Consider the following 18443-nt stretch of genomic DNA (forward strand, 5'->3'; position numbering starts at 1 on the left):
TGGTTCATGGTTATTATTTCTCCATTGTGAGGGAATTTAACACACTTGTGTATTGGAGAAGCAATAGCCTTCATGGAAGATAGCCAAGGACAGCCCAAATTCACACGGAATTTCTCAGAAGAAGGTATGATAACAAAGTCAACATCCATGGATTTAGCATGAACTCTAACAGGAATAGTGATAGAACCAATGGTAGGACAAGAGAAGCCATCAAATAACTTCATCACAACATTAGAAGCATCATATATAGGCTTATGCAATCATAAAGTAAAAAGATATTCATTAGTTATGACATTAACCGTGCAAGAGGGATCAAGCAGGGCCCCATGGCAAGGGATATCCTTAACCTTCACAACTATGTATAAAGGACCATCCGGTTCTCTAATGGTCTTGCTAGGGTCAAATAAAATACATGGATCCTTAGGCAAATCTTATGTTACTACCATATTAACCAAGTTTGGAGCCGTACAGGCGAATTCCTCAGAAGTGAGAGAATTAGGCACAATATCAATAATGTTAGAGGTATGAGATGGCAAGGGATCAGTGAAAATCTTAAGATTTTGATTAGGAGGAGAAACTGATTTATTCCCTTTATCATTCACACCTGCCACAAATATAGTATTATTATAAATCAAGTCTTGAACCTTCTTTTTCAATGAAAAATATTTCTCAGTATCATGACCAGGTTGATGAAAAAATTGGCAAAAGGAATTGTTATCAAAATAAGGAGATGGAAGTTTGGAAGGATCAATTTCTTTTATAGGGGGAAGTTAGATAACATTTATATGCAACAAATGAGACATATTACAATCTAAAGATTCATTCAAAGAAGTAAACGGACTTTGTCTTTGGAAAAATTTAGGAATAGAAGGCACACCTATTGTTGGATTCACATGGTTGTTGTTGATTGGATCATTGAATTCGATGAAGATTTTTGTTGGTTTGAACTTCACAAACGGTTGCTGAGCACTCTCCCCCTTATCACTCAAAGCCATAGGAGTGGATTGCTCCATTTGACTCACAGCCAGTTCATAATTATGGAGTGTTGAGAACAACTACGGAAATGAAGTAGACTCAGATAAAATAAGCTTTTCCCTGATATCTTTTTGTCAATTAGAAATGAAAATTATTTGAATATCATTATCAAGTACATGAAAAGAAATTTCAACACACAAATGCTTATATCTACCAATGAAATCAGTCCCTTTTTCTTTAACACCTTGTTTACAATGCATTAAATCAGTCAAAGTGATTTTAGGACCAATGTTGTTTTAAAATTGTTGGATGAAAGCATTTGCCAATTGTTGAAAAGAAGTGATAGAATAAGGAGGCAAAGAGAAATACCATTGTAAAGCCTTATCTCTTAGTGTTCTTGTAAACAGTTTTGCAAGCAATCATTGATCATAAGAAAAATTAGCACACAAGGTTTGAAATGCTTTGAGATGCGTTAGAGGATCACCTTTTCCATTATAGAGTTCCAATTGAGGGATCTCAATATCAAGAGAAAGTTGGCTCGCAACATGAAAGGCGGGCGCACTAAACTTGGATTGACTCATAAAAGAAATTTGTTGTTGTAAGGAAGACACAGTTTGAGCAAGATTCTTAAGTGTCATCTCAGTAGAAGAATTAATATTAGACATAAGTGATTGAGAAGGTGGTGTGATGTTATTGAAAGAAGGCATGGGCTAAGAATAAGGTGGTGGGTCATTATGATAAGTAGGCATTAGTGATGATTGTGTAGGAAAAGGAACACTTAAAGGAGAAATAAAATTGTTGAAGAAATTTCCCCCTTATGTCACACTGATTGATTAAGGAATAATAGGAACACTCATGGAAGACATAGGTAATGATGGAGGATTGAATGAAAAAGAGAGATTTTCCCATGACCTATAGTTGTAGGAATGACATTTTGAGTTGAAGTAGCCATGATGCTGGATGTAAAAGTAGGAATACTAGTCATAAGATTAGTCAAAGGAATAGAGAAATTGACTTGTGTTGAAGGTTGTGAATAACCTACGGTTTCAACACAACTCTTGATAGGAATGACATTAGAATCAACAATATGTACAATGCCATGCATTATATAAATTCTATTCTTATCACTTTGAAGCATGTGTTTAAGACCTTCAATTTATGGAAGAGATTCACTATTAGGGTAATCTTGGAACATCCATTGTTGAAAGCTGTGAAATTGATTGTCCAATATAGAAAGTTGATCTAAAGAAACCCTAGTTAAGACTTTTTCTTCATCATGAGATCCATTAATAGGCACATGATTAGGATGAGAAGAATTAGCATGATCCTCATTAAAGAAGTCACTCAAATTAGGCTCCATCTCCTCAGTAATTAAACCTTGGGAAGCCTTAATTCTAATGCTTCATCTAAGAGGAATAGGATAGGTAGGACTTAGAGTGGTAAAACTCATGCACTAGAGGGAAAGTTTGAATTTTGAATTGTAGAACAAAGCTTACAAAACTGAGTAATGCAAAATTCAAGAAAATAATGATTACAGAATTTGAACTTTGTTGGGGACACATGATGACACAATTTCCAAAATTGAAAGGAAATTGGAGATTTTTTAAAATTAGGGCCAAGGGAATACCACTTAATTTTAAAATTAGAATTTTTAAAATCAGGGCAGACAATAATTAACTTCTTAATTTTAAAAAATTCTTGAAAGTTGAAATGTTGAATTTTAAAGGTATTTCCAATTCTAGAAGGATCAAAAATCGATAAAATCAACCAATCTTTCAGATTTAGGCTATTAAATAGAGTCATAACAGTGTCCCAAGATTTCAGGAAAAAAATCGAGGACCGTGGCGGGAATGCACCTGGTCCGACCAACTTTTTACAAAATTTTCAGGGATGGATATTGCAAGTATTTTAAAGCCAACCCCCAAAATTGGCAAATTTTATGATCTCTAGATGGGTGAAATGAAGGCACAAATGTGAAAATAGGACCCCGTTAGGATTTTGAAGAAAATGAGGAATTGAAGTGCAATTTTGAAAAGGGTCAATCGTAATGGATAGGGATACCTTGGAAAATGTTTATAAATCTGAATGTAATTGAAATTGATTTTAAATTCACACAAAATTCAACTAATTTTAAAAATTAGGGTTTGATGGCCTAACCACTTAATTTTGAAATTTGAATTTTGGGAAAAGGGGAGAAAATTGAAATTTTGAATTGTAGGATTGAAGACAAATCTGAGAACAATCAGGAATCTAAAAATTAAGTTTAAATCCAATTTTTGCGAAAGTTCAATATGATTTTTGAAAATTAGGGTTTTAGCAAATAACCTCTTAATTTTGTAAATTTTAATTGTAATTTGAAAAAGGCAACGAGGAAATTGAATTTGACAATCAAGACAATTTTCAGATCTAAAATAATCACAAACAATTTGTACAAATCACAGGTTCAATTTTAATTTTAAAAACTAGGGTTTTTAACAAATTAATCACTAAGGTTACAGAAAGTTAAAACTTGTAAATGAAAAATATGCGATATTGTTCAAAAGAAACTATGCAAGATGTCGGGTTCACCAAAATGTAATGGTGGAAAATGGTGAATGATAGATCAAGAGGAAGACTACCCTTTCCCTCAAAGAGAGATGAGAGTTTCACTATTGATTATCCTTCAAACAATTTTCACCATTACATTCGGAAGAAGGAGATGATAATTCACTAGATTCAATCTATCCACATAAGATGGTAGATTGAATTCTGAATGAATTGGGGAATGTTAAGTTGATCCCCTCTTCCTTTTTTGAAATGGAAAGGAAGTGATAGAGTTATGTAGTGCAAAAGTGACAAAGAATCAATTATAACTTGAGATTAGGATATGGGATGAAGTTGTGCACCTAGATTTGGCAACTTAAAATGTCGAGACGAAGTCACCCTGTGAATTTGAGGAAAATTTGCTCGGATCGTGGTGGGAATGTACACTATCCTCCGAAAAATCCATGAAACAAAAAGGGTTTTTCCACCTCAACAAATGGATCCCGAATCCGAAAGTACAGCTACACACTTGCAACCTACACACAGAAAAGAGAGGAAAATGGGATGGGATTGGGGGTTTGCCTTTAGGTCAAACCCTAGTTTTGGAATTAACCAAGTAATGAAAGAAAGTACTTGCAAGTAGATGTAAATGAAAGACTGAATTGTAAATCACCTCAAGGGAGCTTGTAGTAGCAATTCTGATAGAAATTTTTGTGTGGAATTGAATGTTGAAATCAGTCTCCTCTTCAATGGTTGAATCCTTGACTTGAATGCAACACCTAGCCTTGAAGGGAGACTTGAGAATGCTCAATGCTGGAAAAGAATTCTTGAATGCTTGAATTCTTGATCGCTTGTGAATTTCCCACTCATCCCACCTTATGCAAATGAGAGGAAGAATGCCCATTAAATACATGTTGGTAGGTTTGAATTTCATCACGGGCCGACATTGGGAGAGTTTTCCCGCTCATAGCACAACCCACAATGCATGCTCTAGGAAGGTCCTACCCCAAAATAGGGCAGGGGAAAGGGAACCACACCCCTATCTTGGGAGGAAAAGGGTGCCACGCCCTTGTCCTAGGGGGGATAGGTGCGTCACGCCCCTGTCCTACCCCTTTCTTTAGGGAAGAGTGCAGACAGAGTTATGCGGAGACCAAGAAAGAAATTATTTTCGCAAGCCAAGCAATCTCTAGTCTCCAATCAGGCTAGAGGATTCGAGTTCACATGCGTGAGGACCTTATTGCAGTCAAAAATTTCTAGGACCACAATTTTATGACACTAAAGGTATATGATGGATATAGATGATGGTTGAAACATATGGCAATGGATGCATGTTATAATGTAAGTGACAATGGATATTATGATATGAATGTAGATTAAGGTACATTAAATAGGTTAAGGTGATAACCTAATCGAGAATATAAATACCTAGAAGTGGGATATTTGATCATGGATGAGAGCCTATGGTATAAGTCTATATTATATACTAGAAATGATATTATGTGGATGTAAAAGGTAAAGTGAGTGATCTAAGATATGGATATATATGAAGATGATATGTTAAAAGAGGATGCTATGATATGAATTTAGATGAGGATATGGTATGTGCGTAAGCTATGATATAATCTATGAGGAAAATATATGGTTATGGTATGGCCAAAGGATGAAAAATATATGGATGATAGTAAAATAAAAGATATGTTTGCATATTTAGAGTGATATGAGACTCTGGATGTATTTGGAAAAATTGCATTATGCATGTAAATTTTTTTACGTGGACATATTTTAGATATCTATGATAAGGGATACTATAGTTATGAATGAACACATTAGTCTAAATTATGGTGGTAGATGCCAAACTAGGTTGCAGATGAGATGATGATATGATAATAGTAGAAAATTAAACATTTACAAGAAGGAAATAATGTTAAGAATAATAATTTTATTATAAATTTCAAATGATATTGATGTGAAGAAAAATATTCTTTAGATATATTTAATAGGAAGTTAATAAGAGGTAACCTTGTCTAATAAACCTATAGAACCTATAATTTCTTGATGCATTTTCTCATATTTCTCACATGTATTATCTAGAATTTTATCTTTTGCATACATGTCTACTATGAACTTTCTTCTACATCATTTACTAAAAATAACCCTTATTTTAACCTTTGATGGATGTCCATACCGGGTTCCAAGGATACCTACTTGGATACACTATAGAGTTCATACAATAGAAGATAAAAAATAGCTCATGTAACCTTTCCATACTAGCCATATCCACTAATTGATATTATCCTAGTGTTGCCAGAACGTATGAGATATTGTATAGAATTAGAGGTTGTTTAAGAGTTGAAACTTGGTGAATAGTGCACTCTTTCTTTCATTCTCTTGGAAAACTTACCACTTTTATGGTTTTGATTATTCGCAAGTATGATATGCCCCTTAGCATTGAATGATCTCTTGAGAAGTACGTATTCCTTCCTTGAGAGGATTTGTTCCATTAGGAAGGTATATTGCTTCACAATAATCACCATCAAAAGATGTGTAATGTTTTCCCCTTGTTCTCCTCACTTGCAGGGCAAGGATTTTCACTCCTTTCCCTTTCTTTCTTTCTCATTTATCATTATTTCCTTTAGGGGCTGCATTTTTTATATGTGATTATCATGTCTTACAATGCTATGCTTTTATAATTAATCCCCCTTGGGAAATATGCGATGATTTTTCTCTCTTCCTTTCAAAGATTACCACTTCTTGAGACATGTATTTTACATATACTAATGTCTTTCCTTCCATGCATTTGTGAAAGTACATTTTGCATTTGATTATGTTTAATCTATCTCTTAAAGATTGTGTAAGTTCTTCTTATTGTCCCTACACTTGGGGGGTAATGATACCTCTCTCTCTTTCTCTAGGGATCCACTTTTCCCTATTTTGTGGATGGTGTGAGTTATATTACTTGATGTCATTCCTTGTGCAAAATTATTGGTGGTTTCCTCATGGGTTCTCTCTTATACAAGAGGTGTAAGTCCTTGACTACAACCTCTTTCACACTTGGTAATGTACATCTATGATAAATTCACCCATCCCTCTTGGGGCTAAAAGTGAGTCATCCCTCATTAAGAATCCCTTTCACCTAGGAATAGGAAGAAGGATTGCATTCTTGTTCTCTCCTTTTCTTTGTTCTAGATGATATTATATTTGTCTAAGACAACTCCTATTGGAGGGGGATGTCTTTTGAACAAATATCTCTTCTCGTCCAAGGATCTCCTTTATACTTATAGAAAGATATCTCTTTTCACCTATCCTATCCTTTCTTGAAGAGTATTCCCTCTCTTGTACAGTGGGACATTCTTGGAACCAGAGGGCAGCCTCTTAGAGCAAGATGTCATCACTTTTCATTTCATGGATTTTTCGGAGGACTGTGTGCATTTTCAATAGGGTCCCGATGAATTTTCTCCTAATTTGCAGGTAAGATCCGTATCAGTCTAAATATCTCAAATCCGTAGTTACAACGCGATCTAGAACCGGTAGCTCCTCATTTCACTTATTTTATCTCCCTTTCCTGCATAGTCATCAAATCAACTTTCCCATTTACAAAAGAGGGAAAATCACACTTCAACCTTTGCAATCCACTTGGTATTCACATCCTTACTCCCTTTGGATTTGAATCAAGTGGATTCAAGCCCCTCTTTTGAATGTAAATTTCTCCCAAGTGAAAATCATCCTAGTGACTTCCTTTCTCTCTCCTAGGTGGGGAGTCACTAGGGTTCAATTTTCCACTTTACAACTACAAAATTGCGATATTTTATAATGCATTTTAAAAAAAAAAATTCTCTATGGGGGCATGAACCCTAAAATCTAATTGGAGGATCTTTGGGTGGCGACAATAGTGGTGTGTAAGTGGCCCCACACCCCTTATTAGGTACAAATATCCAAATGTGTCTAAATAAGACTATTTCTCAGTGAATGCATCTTCCTTGATGGAAATTAAAAACAATTTTAGGAGTAATTATCTACATAGGATTTATAAGGTTGATGGAACCTAATTCCTAATAGATAAGACATATATATGCTGAATTACTAAACCTTTGACCATTAAATTCACTTGGATTTATTTTATTTATTTCAACATTTACCTTTTGGACCTTTATTCAAATACAAATCACTAATTGAAACATGGTGAAATTGAGAGAACTATCTTTGAAAAAATATTCTATAGCATCATTATAATTATGTAATATGATTAGATTTTATAAAATTGCATGAAATAGATTGTGTTTTGTCAATAACAATTGAAGCCAGGTAAATTGTATTAGAATTGTTAAAAACCCAATCAACTTACAACGATTCTTTGTATGGATTCTTTCTTTCATGCATGTCATATTGTCATGATGTTAAATGCAACCTAAATTAACAATTATAAAAGTCATAATGTACACTTTACTTGATAAACTTCTCATCTATGATACCATTCAAATTTATTGATATTTCAATTAATGATTTATCGTTCTAACTTTCTAGATCCCTATATGTAAAATAAATCAATAATGACCATGTATTTATTTCATATAATTAACTTTATTTCTTTTTCAATAATATATTTCATTACAAGTCAATATACCATATTATAATATAAAATATTTCTAATGTCCTCTATAAAGTGAAAGTTGACTTAAATATTTAACAATCAACGATTAAATTAGAAGTAACATGACCAAAGATTTTCAGAGGAAAACTAAAGTATTTTTTCAAAATCAACGGTGAAAGAGGTAGCCGTAATTGTCAAACAGATGATAATCCATTGGGTGATGCATTTGTCACGCTCATCGAGCTTTTCCTTGTTCAACATGGCAAACGACTAGTTGATTTAACCAGTGAATGCAAATTGAATGTCCAAATGCGTATTCGAAAGGTTTTCAAGGTAGCAACTTAAATCATTCAGAGTCGAATCAAACCGCAAGTATTCGTTTTCAGTCATTTATGGCCACCTAATTTAGACTTTCTTTCTAGTGATCCTTTTCGGAAAAACCAAAAGGTCATATAATTGAATTAGAAAATACAATTGTATTTCAAATATTTTTCAGGTAGCCACTTAAAAAATTAAGAGTCAAATCAAATCGTGAGTTATCATTTTCAGTCATTGATGGCCACCTAATATAGATTGATTTCCTTGTGAGCGACTCTTCCTAACAAATTAAAGTCAATTAATTGACTTATAATATATTATAAATTAGATTTGTACTACAAACATTTGTGAGGTAGGGACTTGAAGCATTTAGAGCCAAACCAAACTGTGAGTATTCATTTTCAGTCATTGTTAGCCACCTAACATAGACTCACTTTCTTTTGGTCGACTCTTCCCAAAATATTAAAGTCACTTAATTGACATAAAAAATAGAATAAATTAGAATTGTAGTAAATAGATCTTTGGTGAATTTACATAATGTGAACATTATTTTAAATTATTATAAATGTTTATAAGAAAATATTTAAGATTAAAATATTATTCAAAATATATGTAATCAATTAAAAATATTTTCAAATATTTTTTAATATTTCTTTGTAACCTTTTATTTAAAAGTCAATTAATAATTACTAATTCAAGATATATATATATATATATATATTTAAGGAAAAAAATATTAAACATTCAAAAAATAAAATTAAATAGTTAATAAATTAAGATATTTATAAGACAATAATTTTATTACAATATTGATTTCTCTAAGGATGGCCTTCATGCGGGTCTGCGCAGGAGGCCGAGCTAGGGTTTCGCGGCCCTAGCTCCCAGGCGATGCTGATGTGGGTTCGCACGGGGCGGGGAGTGTTGGGTGTCGGGGGAAGACGGAGGAGGAAGGAGTTGCTAGGGCTCGGTGGTGGCTGTGGGGGTGGTCGCCAGGAGGTGGGAGGGTTGAGTGGGGGTGGGGTTTTGTTGTTGCAGCCGAAGCTTTCCCGGGGGTTTGGGGTTTTAGGTGGGCCGATCCTTGGTGGTGCGAGTGAGGGGAGGGGCCTTGGGTGCTGAGCCCCGTGGGGAGACCTAGGGGTGTGGGCCCTCAGCCGTTGTCCTTGTTTTTATTTTTTATTTTTGTGTGCCTCGATGGTGACTTTGGGTGGGGAAGCCTCGCAGGCGATTCCAGCTATGGATTTCTATGCTACGGTGGGCTCAAAACACCCATTTCAGAATGTAAAGACGTTTAACAATAACCTATTCTCTTTTGATTCGGGCTCTGGGAGTGCTGGTAGCTCATGCATGGTGAAAATTAATGGTTGCCTAGAGAGATGCAGTGAGAGGCTGAAGTTGATCATCCCTCCTAAGATTATAGTTGATGACATTGAATACTTTTCAAATCACTCGCTATACTGCAAGTTCTTGGGAATGAGGGTTTCATTGCATTTTTTGGAAAGCTGGGCCTAGCGGACATGGGCACCGAAAGGGGAAATGGAGATTATGCTGCTGGCAAATAACTATTTCATGGTTATGTTCAACTGCATGGAGGATCGCAATAGGGTCTTTGAAGGAGGTCCGTATTTTTACAACCAGATGGGATTATTCATCAAACCTTGTCATGCGAGGTTTAATCCTTTAGAGGAGCTCCCAAATAGAGTTCCGGTGTGGGTTCAGCTACCACATCTTCCAGTGGAATGCTATCGAGAGGATGTGCTACAGATGCTCGCTGCTTTGCTTGGGAGGCCAGTGGGATCCTCGTTGCAAACTCTGGGGAGAAAGGTAATGACCTTTGCACATATCTGTGTTGAAATAGATCTTAGTAAACCCTTGCCAGATGCTATAGATATGTGTGTAGGCTCTTATTCATTGGTTCAACAGCTAGATTATGAGACTTTACCATTTTGCTATCGTCTGTATCATGAGTACGGTCATTTATAGCGTAAGTGTCCTAGATACAAACCGGTAGTGAGACAACCTTAGCAGTCAGAACTAAGCCTTGATAGGGCTGAGAAAGGGAAAGCTGTCATGTCGGGTGTGGTAGAGGGTGCTGATGGTTTTGTCTCAGTTAAGACAAAGAATAGGAACATAGGACAAAAGAGACCCTTACAGGAGAAACGGGAGGAGGATACCTTTAACAGATTTGAGGCCCTGGATGACCTGAGCCATCAGGAAGTTAACCCAGGGTTTACCCCTCTAGATTAGGGTGCATCAGGAGGGGTGCTAGAAAGTGTGATGGAGGAATCTTCCCAGGCCTTTCTAGTGATTGGAAGCCAGCAGATGGAGATGGACTAGATAGTTGGGGCTCAGTTGGGCCTGGCTCCTATTATTGAGGTGAACCTAGCTGAGGGGGAGGGTTCTCTGATAGCTTTCAAATTGGAACTGGTTGGGGTGAAAAGTAATAAGACAACCATTCACCTAGGTCTACATCAAAGAGATATTAAGAAAAGTGCTTCAGAGAAGAACTCAAAGGTTGGCAGAAAGAAGGATCTAGATAAGATCAAATTGATAGGTGAGAATTTGGTTGAGTTAGGGTCAGTGAAGACTTTGGATTCACACTTTTCCAACCCTCCTAAATGATTGTGCTCTGATGGAATGTAAGGGGCTTGAACAATGACCCTAGACAAAAAGCTGTTCAGGATTTGATTAGGAATCACTCACCTAATGTCCTTTTCTTGCAAGAAACTAAACTTACTGTGGATAGTTGATGGGTCTCGTACCAAAGTTGTGTGGGCGAGGCGAGTGTCAGTGTGTTGGGGCAGCTGGTTCCTCGAGAGGGGTGGCCTATCTTTGGAACCCTTTAAGGTTCTACCCTATCTAGTGGGTTGCCTCCAGATCCTCTTTATCTGGGGTACTGGCTAGTCTTGAGACTAGGGAATTCATCTTGTTTTTGAATATCTATGCTCCCACTGATTTTCAGGGTAAGCAAATCTTATGGTCACATGTGTTAGGTGTGCTTAGGTTGGCCCCTTTTCATCCTTCGATTATGGCAGGAGACTTCAATGCCATCCTAGAGTTGAGTGAAAAGAAGGGGGGCGTAATGTGGTTGGAACCTTCTTCTTTCCTTTTCTAGGATAGTACCTCCTTGCTGCAGCTAGTTGACGTCAAGCCTAGCAATGGTTTGTTCACTTGGAACAACAGGAGGGTGGGAGAGAATTGGATTGTTGAACGATTGGATCATTTTCTGGTTTCCTATTTTTGGATTGGCAGGGTGTGGTCCACATGTTCTGAGATTCTTGACTGGAGAGGGTCGGATCACTGGCCCATCAAGCTAGTTTCATCTTCGGCTCGGGTTGCCCATTTGCCTTCATTCAAATTCCAACTTATGTGGCTTTGGGACCTGTCATTGCAGGTTCTTGTTGAGGACTGGTGGAGGAAAGGGAGACCAGCCTTTGGCACTACCATGTACTCTTTTGCCAAGCAACTGTAATTTGTTAAGCTTCAGCTTAAATAGTGGAACCGTCAAGGTTTCGGGAACATTTTTCATGAGAAGAAAGCTTCTCAAATCACACTGAATGAGATCACCAATAAAATTAGGGAGCATGGGTTGTATGAGGAACTACTTAGAGAGGAAGACAGGGCTGTCAAGGTGGTTGAGGAATGGGAGCTTCGGGAAGAAATATATTGGAAGCAAAGAGCTCATATTGACTGGTTGAAGGAGGCGGACAAGAACACCGCTTTCTTCTTCAACTCAGTGAAAGCAAGAAGACACGAAAATTCCATTCCCGTATTGGTTAATGACAGAGGTGAGTTATCCTTGCAGGAGATGTCTAGGGAGTCTCTCCAGTTTTTCCAGTCCCTCTTTAGGGAGGACTCTCAGGGGGAAACAGTGGAGGAGAATCTGGTTCTGGATTGCATCCCTTCTCTTGTCTCAAGGGAGATGAATGAGCAGCTTTTGTGTCCTATTTTATTGGAAGAACTTGAGAGGATTGTCTTCCACATGAGGAAAGGAAAGGCTTCTGGACTGGATGGGTTCCTGGTTGAGTTCTTTCAAGAGTTCTAGGATATAATTAAGCTGGATTTATTGGAAGTAGTCCAGGAGTCCCAGAGGAATAAACAGATGCTTAGGGCATTGAATGTGACCTTCATTGCCCTAATCCCCAAGTGCGAAGGGGTCGACCAGTTAGGCCAGTGCCACCCGATCTCCCTCTACAATGTGATTTATAAGATTATCTCTAAGCTGATAGCAGATAGATTGAAGAAGTGCTTGGGGAATGTTATTTCTGAGGAGCAGAGTGGGTTCATGGAAGGGCGCCAAATTCTAGATGGGGTGGTCATTGCTACGGAGACCATTCATTCTATGGCAACATCCAAGGAAAAAGCTATGTTTATCAAGCTGGATATGGCTAAGGCGTACGATAGAGTTCAGTGGTCCTTCCTTCAGAAGATCCTCAGGTCTTTTGGTTTTGTGGAAGAGTGGATCCTCTGGGTTATGAGTTGTGTTACGTCCACCTCTTTCCTTGCGCTCATCATTGGAGACCATACTCATCTATTTGGTGATTCTAGGGGTCTCCGCCAAGGAGATCCTCTCTCCCCTTATTTATTCATTCTTCTTGCTAAGGGTCTGGGGAGGTTGACTAAGCATAATGTGGGCTGGGGTTTTTTTTAGGGTTGGAGATGGGGGAATGACTTGCAGCCGCAGTCTCACCTGCAGTTTGTGGATGATACAACCCTGATGGGGCTTGCTCGGATCAACGAAGCTTCAAATCTGTGTAAGGTCCTAGATGTTTATCTTGCAGCATCTGGCCAGATGATCAATGAGGATGAATCTTCCATCCTCTTTTTTAACACTCCTGAGTCTATTCAAAGGAGGATTGCTCTTATCTTGAGATTCCAAGTTGGCTCCCTGCCCCAGACGTATTTGGGTATTCCTATTTCTCCTGGAAACCCCTCTAGGGAGTCGTGGCAAGGGATCTTGGATAAATTCCGCTCCAAGGTTGAACACTGGATTCATAGATGGTTATCCTTTGTGGGGAGGGTTCTACTAATTGAGTCGGTGGTTCAGGCTTTGCCGACCTATCGATGTATGCTTCAGGTGGCTCCTAAGTGGTTCTTGAAGGGTTTGGACTCTCTGGCTAAGAAATTCTTATGGGCTGGTAATCTCACCTCTTCCAAATGGAGTCTGGTCAATTGGGACCTGTTTTGTAGGCTGAAGTAGTCTGGGGGGCTTGGGTTAAGGTAGTCTATTCTATTTGGGGAAGCACTTACTACTAAATTATTCTGAAGGTGGTGTGTTGAGCAGGACCGAGGCTGGGCTAGGATTTTGGCCAACAAATATATGCAGAGGATCCCGATGGAGGAAATCCCTAGATATCTACTTGAAGGAAAGGGCTCATCGATCTGGTACACTCTCAAGAGGGGGGCTTCTCTCATTAAGGCAGGGCTTTTTTGGATCTGCAGAAGGGGGGAAGAGGTTCTTTTCTAGAATGATTCTTGGGATGGATACCCTCCCATTCTTGATCAGTTTCCTAACCTTGGAAACCTGGGCCACAGGTTCTTGGAAGCTGGATGGTCAAGGGTGAGTGACTTTAAGGCTATCTATAGGCGCGGTCGGCTAGAATTGGAGTGATGGAAGACTCCTAATGAATGGCTGGTGGTTGGGATGGAGGAAGAATGTGCAGAGTTGTAGGGCATTTTGGCGAATAGACATTGTAGCTCCATGAAGGGTAGGGATGGGATTGCTTGGTCTCCAAATCCTAAGGGCATTTTTTCTATGGCTAGTGGTTACTAGGAATTGTTGAGTCAAAGACTTGAGGGAGAAGAAGTGAACTGGTGGAACTAGGTGTGGAATAATGCTTCTTGGCCGAAGTGTAACTGCTTTGCCTGGACTTTGGCTTGGAATAGATGTCTACCTTGGGACAATATCTGCAAGCGAGGATTCCTGGGGCCTTCTATCTATGTTTTATGTGGTAACGGAGAGGAAAATTCCTCACACCTATTCTTCAGATGCCCCTTCTCTATGATGATCTGGCACTATTGGTGGGGGGTGTGGAAGCATCCTTGTGTCCATGCGGACTCTCTGGTGGAGTTTTGGAGCAGTTTGGGCAGACCTCCTATTCCATCCTCCTTCCTCCAGATGGTTTGGTATATTGGGCCCATCTTCATTCTGTGGTAGATCTGGCTTGAAAGGAATAGGAGGATCTTTCAGGAGGCCAAATTGTTTGTTCAACAAGTTTGGAATAGGATCATTGTTATGATTTGGGAGACAGTGGAAGCTAAATGTGAGGTGAATTTCTCGTTGGGTAGAGATGAGGCAGATATTGTGAGTAGGCTTGGATTGCAGGAGTTGTCTCCTGACTCTGCTTGTATTAGGAAAGGGAGACAGGCTATGAAGAAGGTGCAAAGGGTTGGAAGGTGGACACCCCCTCAGGATGAGTATATCAAGATCAACACTGATGGCTCATCTAGGGGCAACCCAGGCCCTACTGGTGTTGGGGGTGTTGGCAGGAATAGTAGGGGGGAGGTTGTTTTCTTCTTTTGGGTGTATAAAGGGTATCAGTCTAATAATTTTATGGAGGGTTTTGCGATTCTTTATGCACTTGAGTGGGCTTTGGCGAGGGGTTTTAGGAAGGTGATTTGTGAATCGGATTCACAAATTGTTGTTAACTTGTTGTCTGATCAAAAGGTGAGTGGGATTCAGTGGCAGTTGGCAGGGATTGTTCAGCAGATTCTTCAAATTAGCTCTTTAATGGAGCAGGTGTCCTTCATCCATATTCCTCATGAATGGAATGGTGTGGCTAACTATTTTGCCAAGTGGGCATCGGAACATGATAATGAGTGGAAAGGGAAGGCTGGGAGCATCTCTTTGGGGATTACTGTCAGGAATTGCAGAAGATTCTCACTGAGGACATGGGTGGCTTTGAAGCTGGTTGATTTGTGGTTGGGCTAGTTGTCCTTTTCGGGGGCCTCGGGGCTCTAATTCTTTTTGTAATGCATGTTTCTAATTCTCAATAAAGTTTTTACCCTTTTGCAAAAAAAAAAAATAAATAAATAAAATTTTATTACAATATTATTTTGATTTAATAAGTTAATTAAGTTGCACACAAATAATAGCTAATTTTAACTATTTATAAAATTATTTATAAACATTTTTCTATGTTACGATCATATGATTTTAGTGATGAGACATATTATCGAGAAATTCAATTTTATTTTTTTAAAGCCTTCTTTAATAAATATATATTATCCATGTAAAGGACTCATCATATATTTCTCAATAGTCTATCTTTGTGTTTACTTAAAAGGATACAAACATGCATTATGTTATATAAGTTGAACAAATTTTAAAGGCAAATATAAATGCTCAATGTAAAGAGTAAAATGCAAAGCTAATCAAACTTTAAAAAAACCATTAGAACATTGGACTCCCTTACATTAACCATTTATGGTTTCTCTTGTAAAAAATAGGGAAATTCCCATGCAATGAGTTCCATCTAAATATGAATTCTATGATGATGCACTAAATGGGATGCTAGGAAATATGATGTGGTTAAGGGATTCTCTGTAATTTTTAGTTCATCCTCATTATTTATGCATTCATTTTACATTTATGTACATTTAATACTTGTTTCATGCTTCAAATCGCACAATGTAATGTAATATATTAATCTTCATCCTCACTTTTATGATTTCTACGTTTTAATAATTAGATCTTCAACCTAAAATTAATTAGTTGAAAACATAGCTTAAACCATGGTACATTTTTTGTTTACATCATAAAGCACATTCAATACATAGAAGGAAAATTTACAAGTTGCAAAGAAAAGTGATGTGATAATAATAGTATCAAAAGGAGAAGTAAAATATGGTAATAATCCACAAAACCATCACATGTCATAGGTAAATATTAATTATCCTCAATTTTGTGGGATCATACTCAATATATCTTCACTATGAACTAAAATGCATAGGAAAGAAATTTTCTAATTAAAAATGATATCACGTCCCATTTATCATTTATTTTTTCTTACATTATTATTTCACTTTTATTGATGGATCTTTATATCAATATTTAAATTTTGAAGAATATTAAAGGAATTAAATATACAAAAGTGGACATACTATAATCATAAATGAAAACCCAGTGGACATACTACATTAACCAAGACAATGAAAATCCAGTGGACATACTACATTAACCAAGACATTGTTAGTGAACAAAAATAAAATATATAGAATGAATTGTACAATCTATAAAATTAAAAGCATTCCAACATATCAATATTATTGAAAATACATACAACTTGGAAACAAATTACATTATACATTTTTTTTCACTCCTCCAATATTTTTAAAAAGATATAATATAAAAACAATAATAATATAGGAGATTTTTACTATAAAATTATATAAATTATAGGTAGAGTGTTTGTACTCAAAACAGACATTAAAAATTATCTTTTTGAACCAATATATTTCTTTTTGGAGTTCAATGAACATATGTTAGTTACATCAATGATCTAATTTCCTAACAAAAATGTAGAGTTATATATCAAAAATTCTAATTTTTTGACATAATTTACTAAATAAATTTAATCTCATTGAAGAAAAGATTGCAAGATATGAATAAAAAAGATTTGTCAACAATGACTTAGAATATTTGGGCAAGTGCAAAGTAATGAGTCACAAATTCGCGCAAGTCCACATGTTGGAAAACACACTCTTATAAACAGGGGCCCGTTTTCAAAAAACGGGGGCCCGTTTATGTTTCAGGCTCCCAAGCCAAAAGGTAACGGGGGCCCAAAGCAAAAATAAACGGGCCCCTATTTTGTTCTAAAATGGGGGCCCACTTTTAAACAAAACGGGGGCCCGTTTTTTAAAATGGGGGCCCGTTTCTAAAAAACGGGCCCCCGTTTCTAAATCACATTTTTCCTTTTTTTTCCACAAGCCACCCTTGTTTGAAAACGGGGGCCCATTTTGTGGAATTTGATTCCACAACCTGCCACTTAGCTTGGGATTAGACCTAGGATAGGCCTGGGATGGCCACACCTGAGACATGGACCTGCAAATTCAAATCTCCATGAATGATAGCACAAATATGAACTTCTGAAATAGTTTACGTGCCTCTAATCAGAGAATTTTTATACAAAATTAAAACCCATTTCAGACTATACTATCTAGATTCTAAATATGTAAAAAAATTTAAAAATTGATTATTTTAACTATTTTTAATTTAATTTATACTAAATCGGGTCCATAAATTTGAAATATTAACTAATTTTGTTAATTTAATAACTTTTTTATTTTAAAGAATTTTGGAAAAAAAATTATATGTCATCAATCTACACAAAATTCTTTTGTATTTAAAAAAAAAAAACCAAAAAATGTTAAGTTTATATCAAATTATGTGGGTCGTACACGTCAAATTTTTAAAAAGATAATTACGGCCATTAAAAAATTAATTAAAAAAATATTAGAAAAAAAAATACAGAAAAATATGCTCATCAATCTTTAGTGTGTTACAAACCATTTCCCAAAATGGTTTGAGAAAATAATTTTAATTGTGTCAAAAAGTGTGGGTCGTACACATGCATCGTATGGTCCTGAAACATGCATTTTTAAAACATAGTTTTCAGAAATCCATTCAAAAAGTTATTTTTTATTATGTGGGTATTAAAATAAATTACATATTTGGAAAGTACACTCAGAGGGATATCTTTTATATTACTAACTTTTTCCAAGATTCAATCTCTAAGTGTTTCAAAATTTAAGGTTAAATGAGACAAAATCTAAAAATTATGGAAAACACTTCCACTTTTTGGCCAAAAAGTGGACTCATCTTCTTGCACTGACCCATTTTAATAAAATGTAATTGATAGATGTAAATAAAGATAGATTCTTAAATGTAAACATAATATCTAGTTTGTCAACTTAAACAATAAAATGGAAAATGCAACATAATTCCTCCATAAAAATTAATGAATGAACAAAGTTAAAAATTACAAATAATAGATGAAGAACAAAAAATACAAACAAGTCAAGGCTTGGCACCTAGCTTAAT

The 18443-nt window shown here is 36.5% G+C and overlaps 1 protein-coding gene across 1 annotated transcript in view; it reads left to right on the forward strand.

The window, feature by feature from the left end:
- LOC131864177 (receptor-like protein EIX1) overlaps positions 1–9520 on the forward strand; it is a 72181-nt gene extending 62661 nt beyond the window's left edge. The window contains exon 6 of the mRNA XM_059215195.1: positions 9254–9520. Coding sequence (XP_059071178.1) covers positions 9254–9520 — 267 coding nt within the window. The remainder of the gene's footprint in view (positions 1–9253) is intronic.
- Positions 9521–18443: the final 8923 nt, after the last annotated feature.

This window comes from Cryptomeria japonica, unplaced genomic scaffold (genome assembly GCF_030272615.1).
Source record: "Cryptomeria japonica unplaced genomic scaffold, Sugi_1.0 HiC_scaffold_79, whole genome shotgun sequence".
In the NCBI taxonomy this organism is placed as follows: Eukaryota; Viridiplantae; Streptophyta; class Pinopsida; order Cupressales; family Cupressaceae; genus Cryptomeria; species Cryptomeria japonica.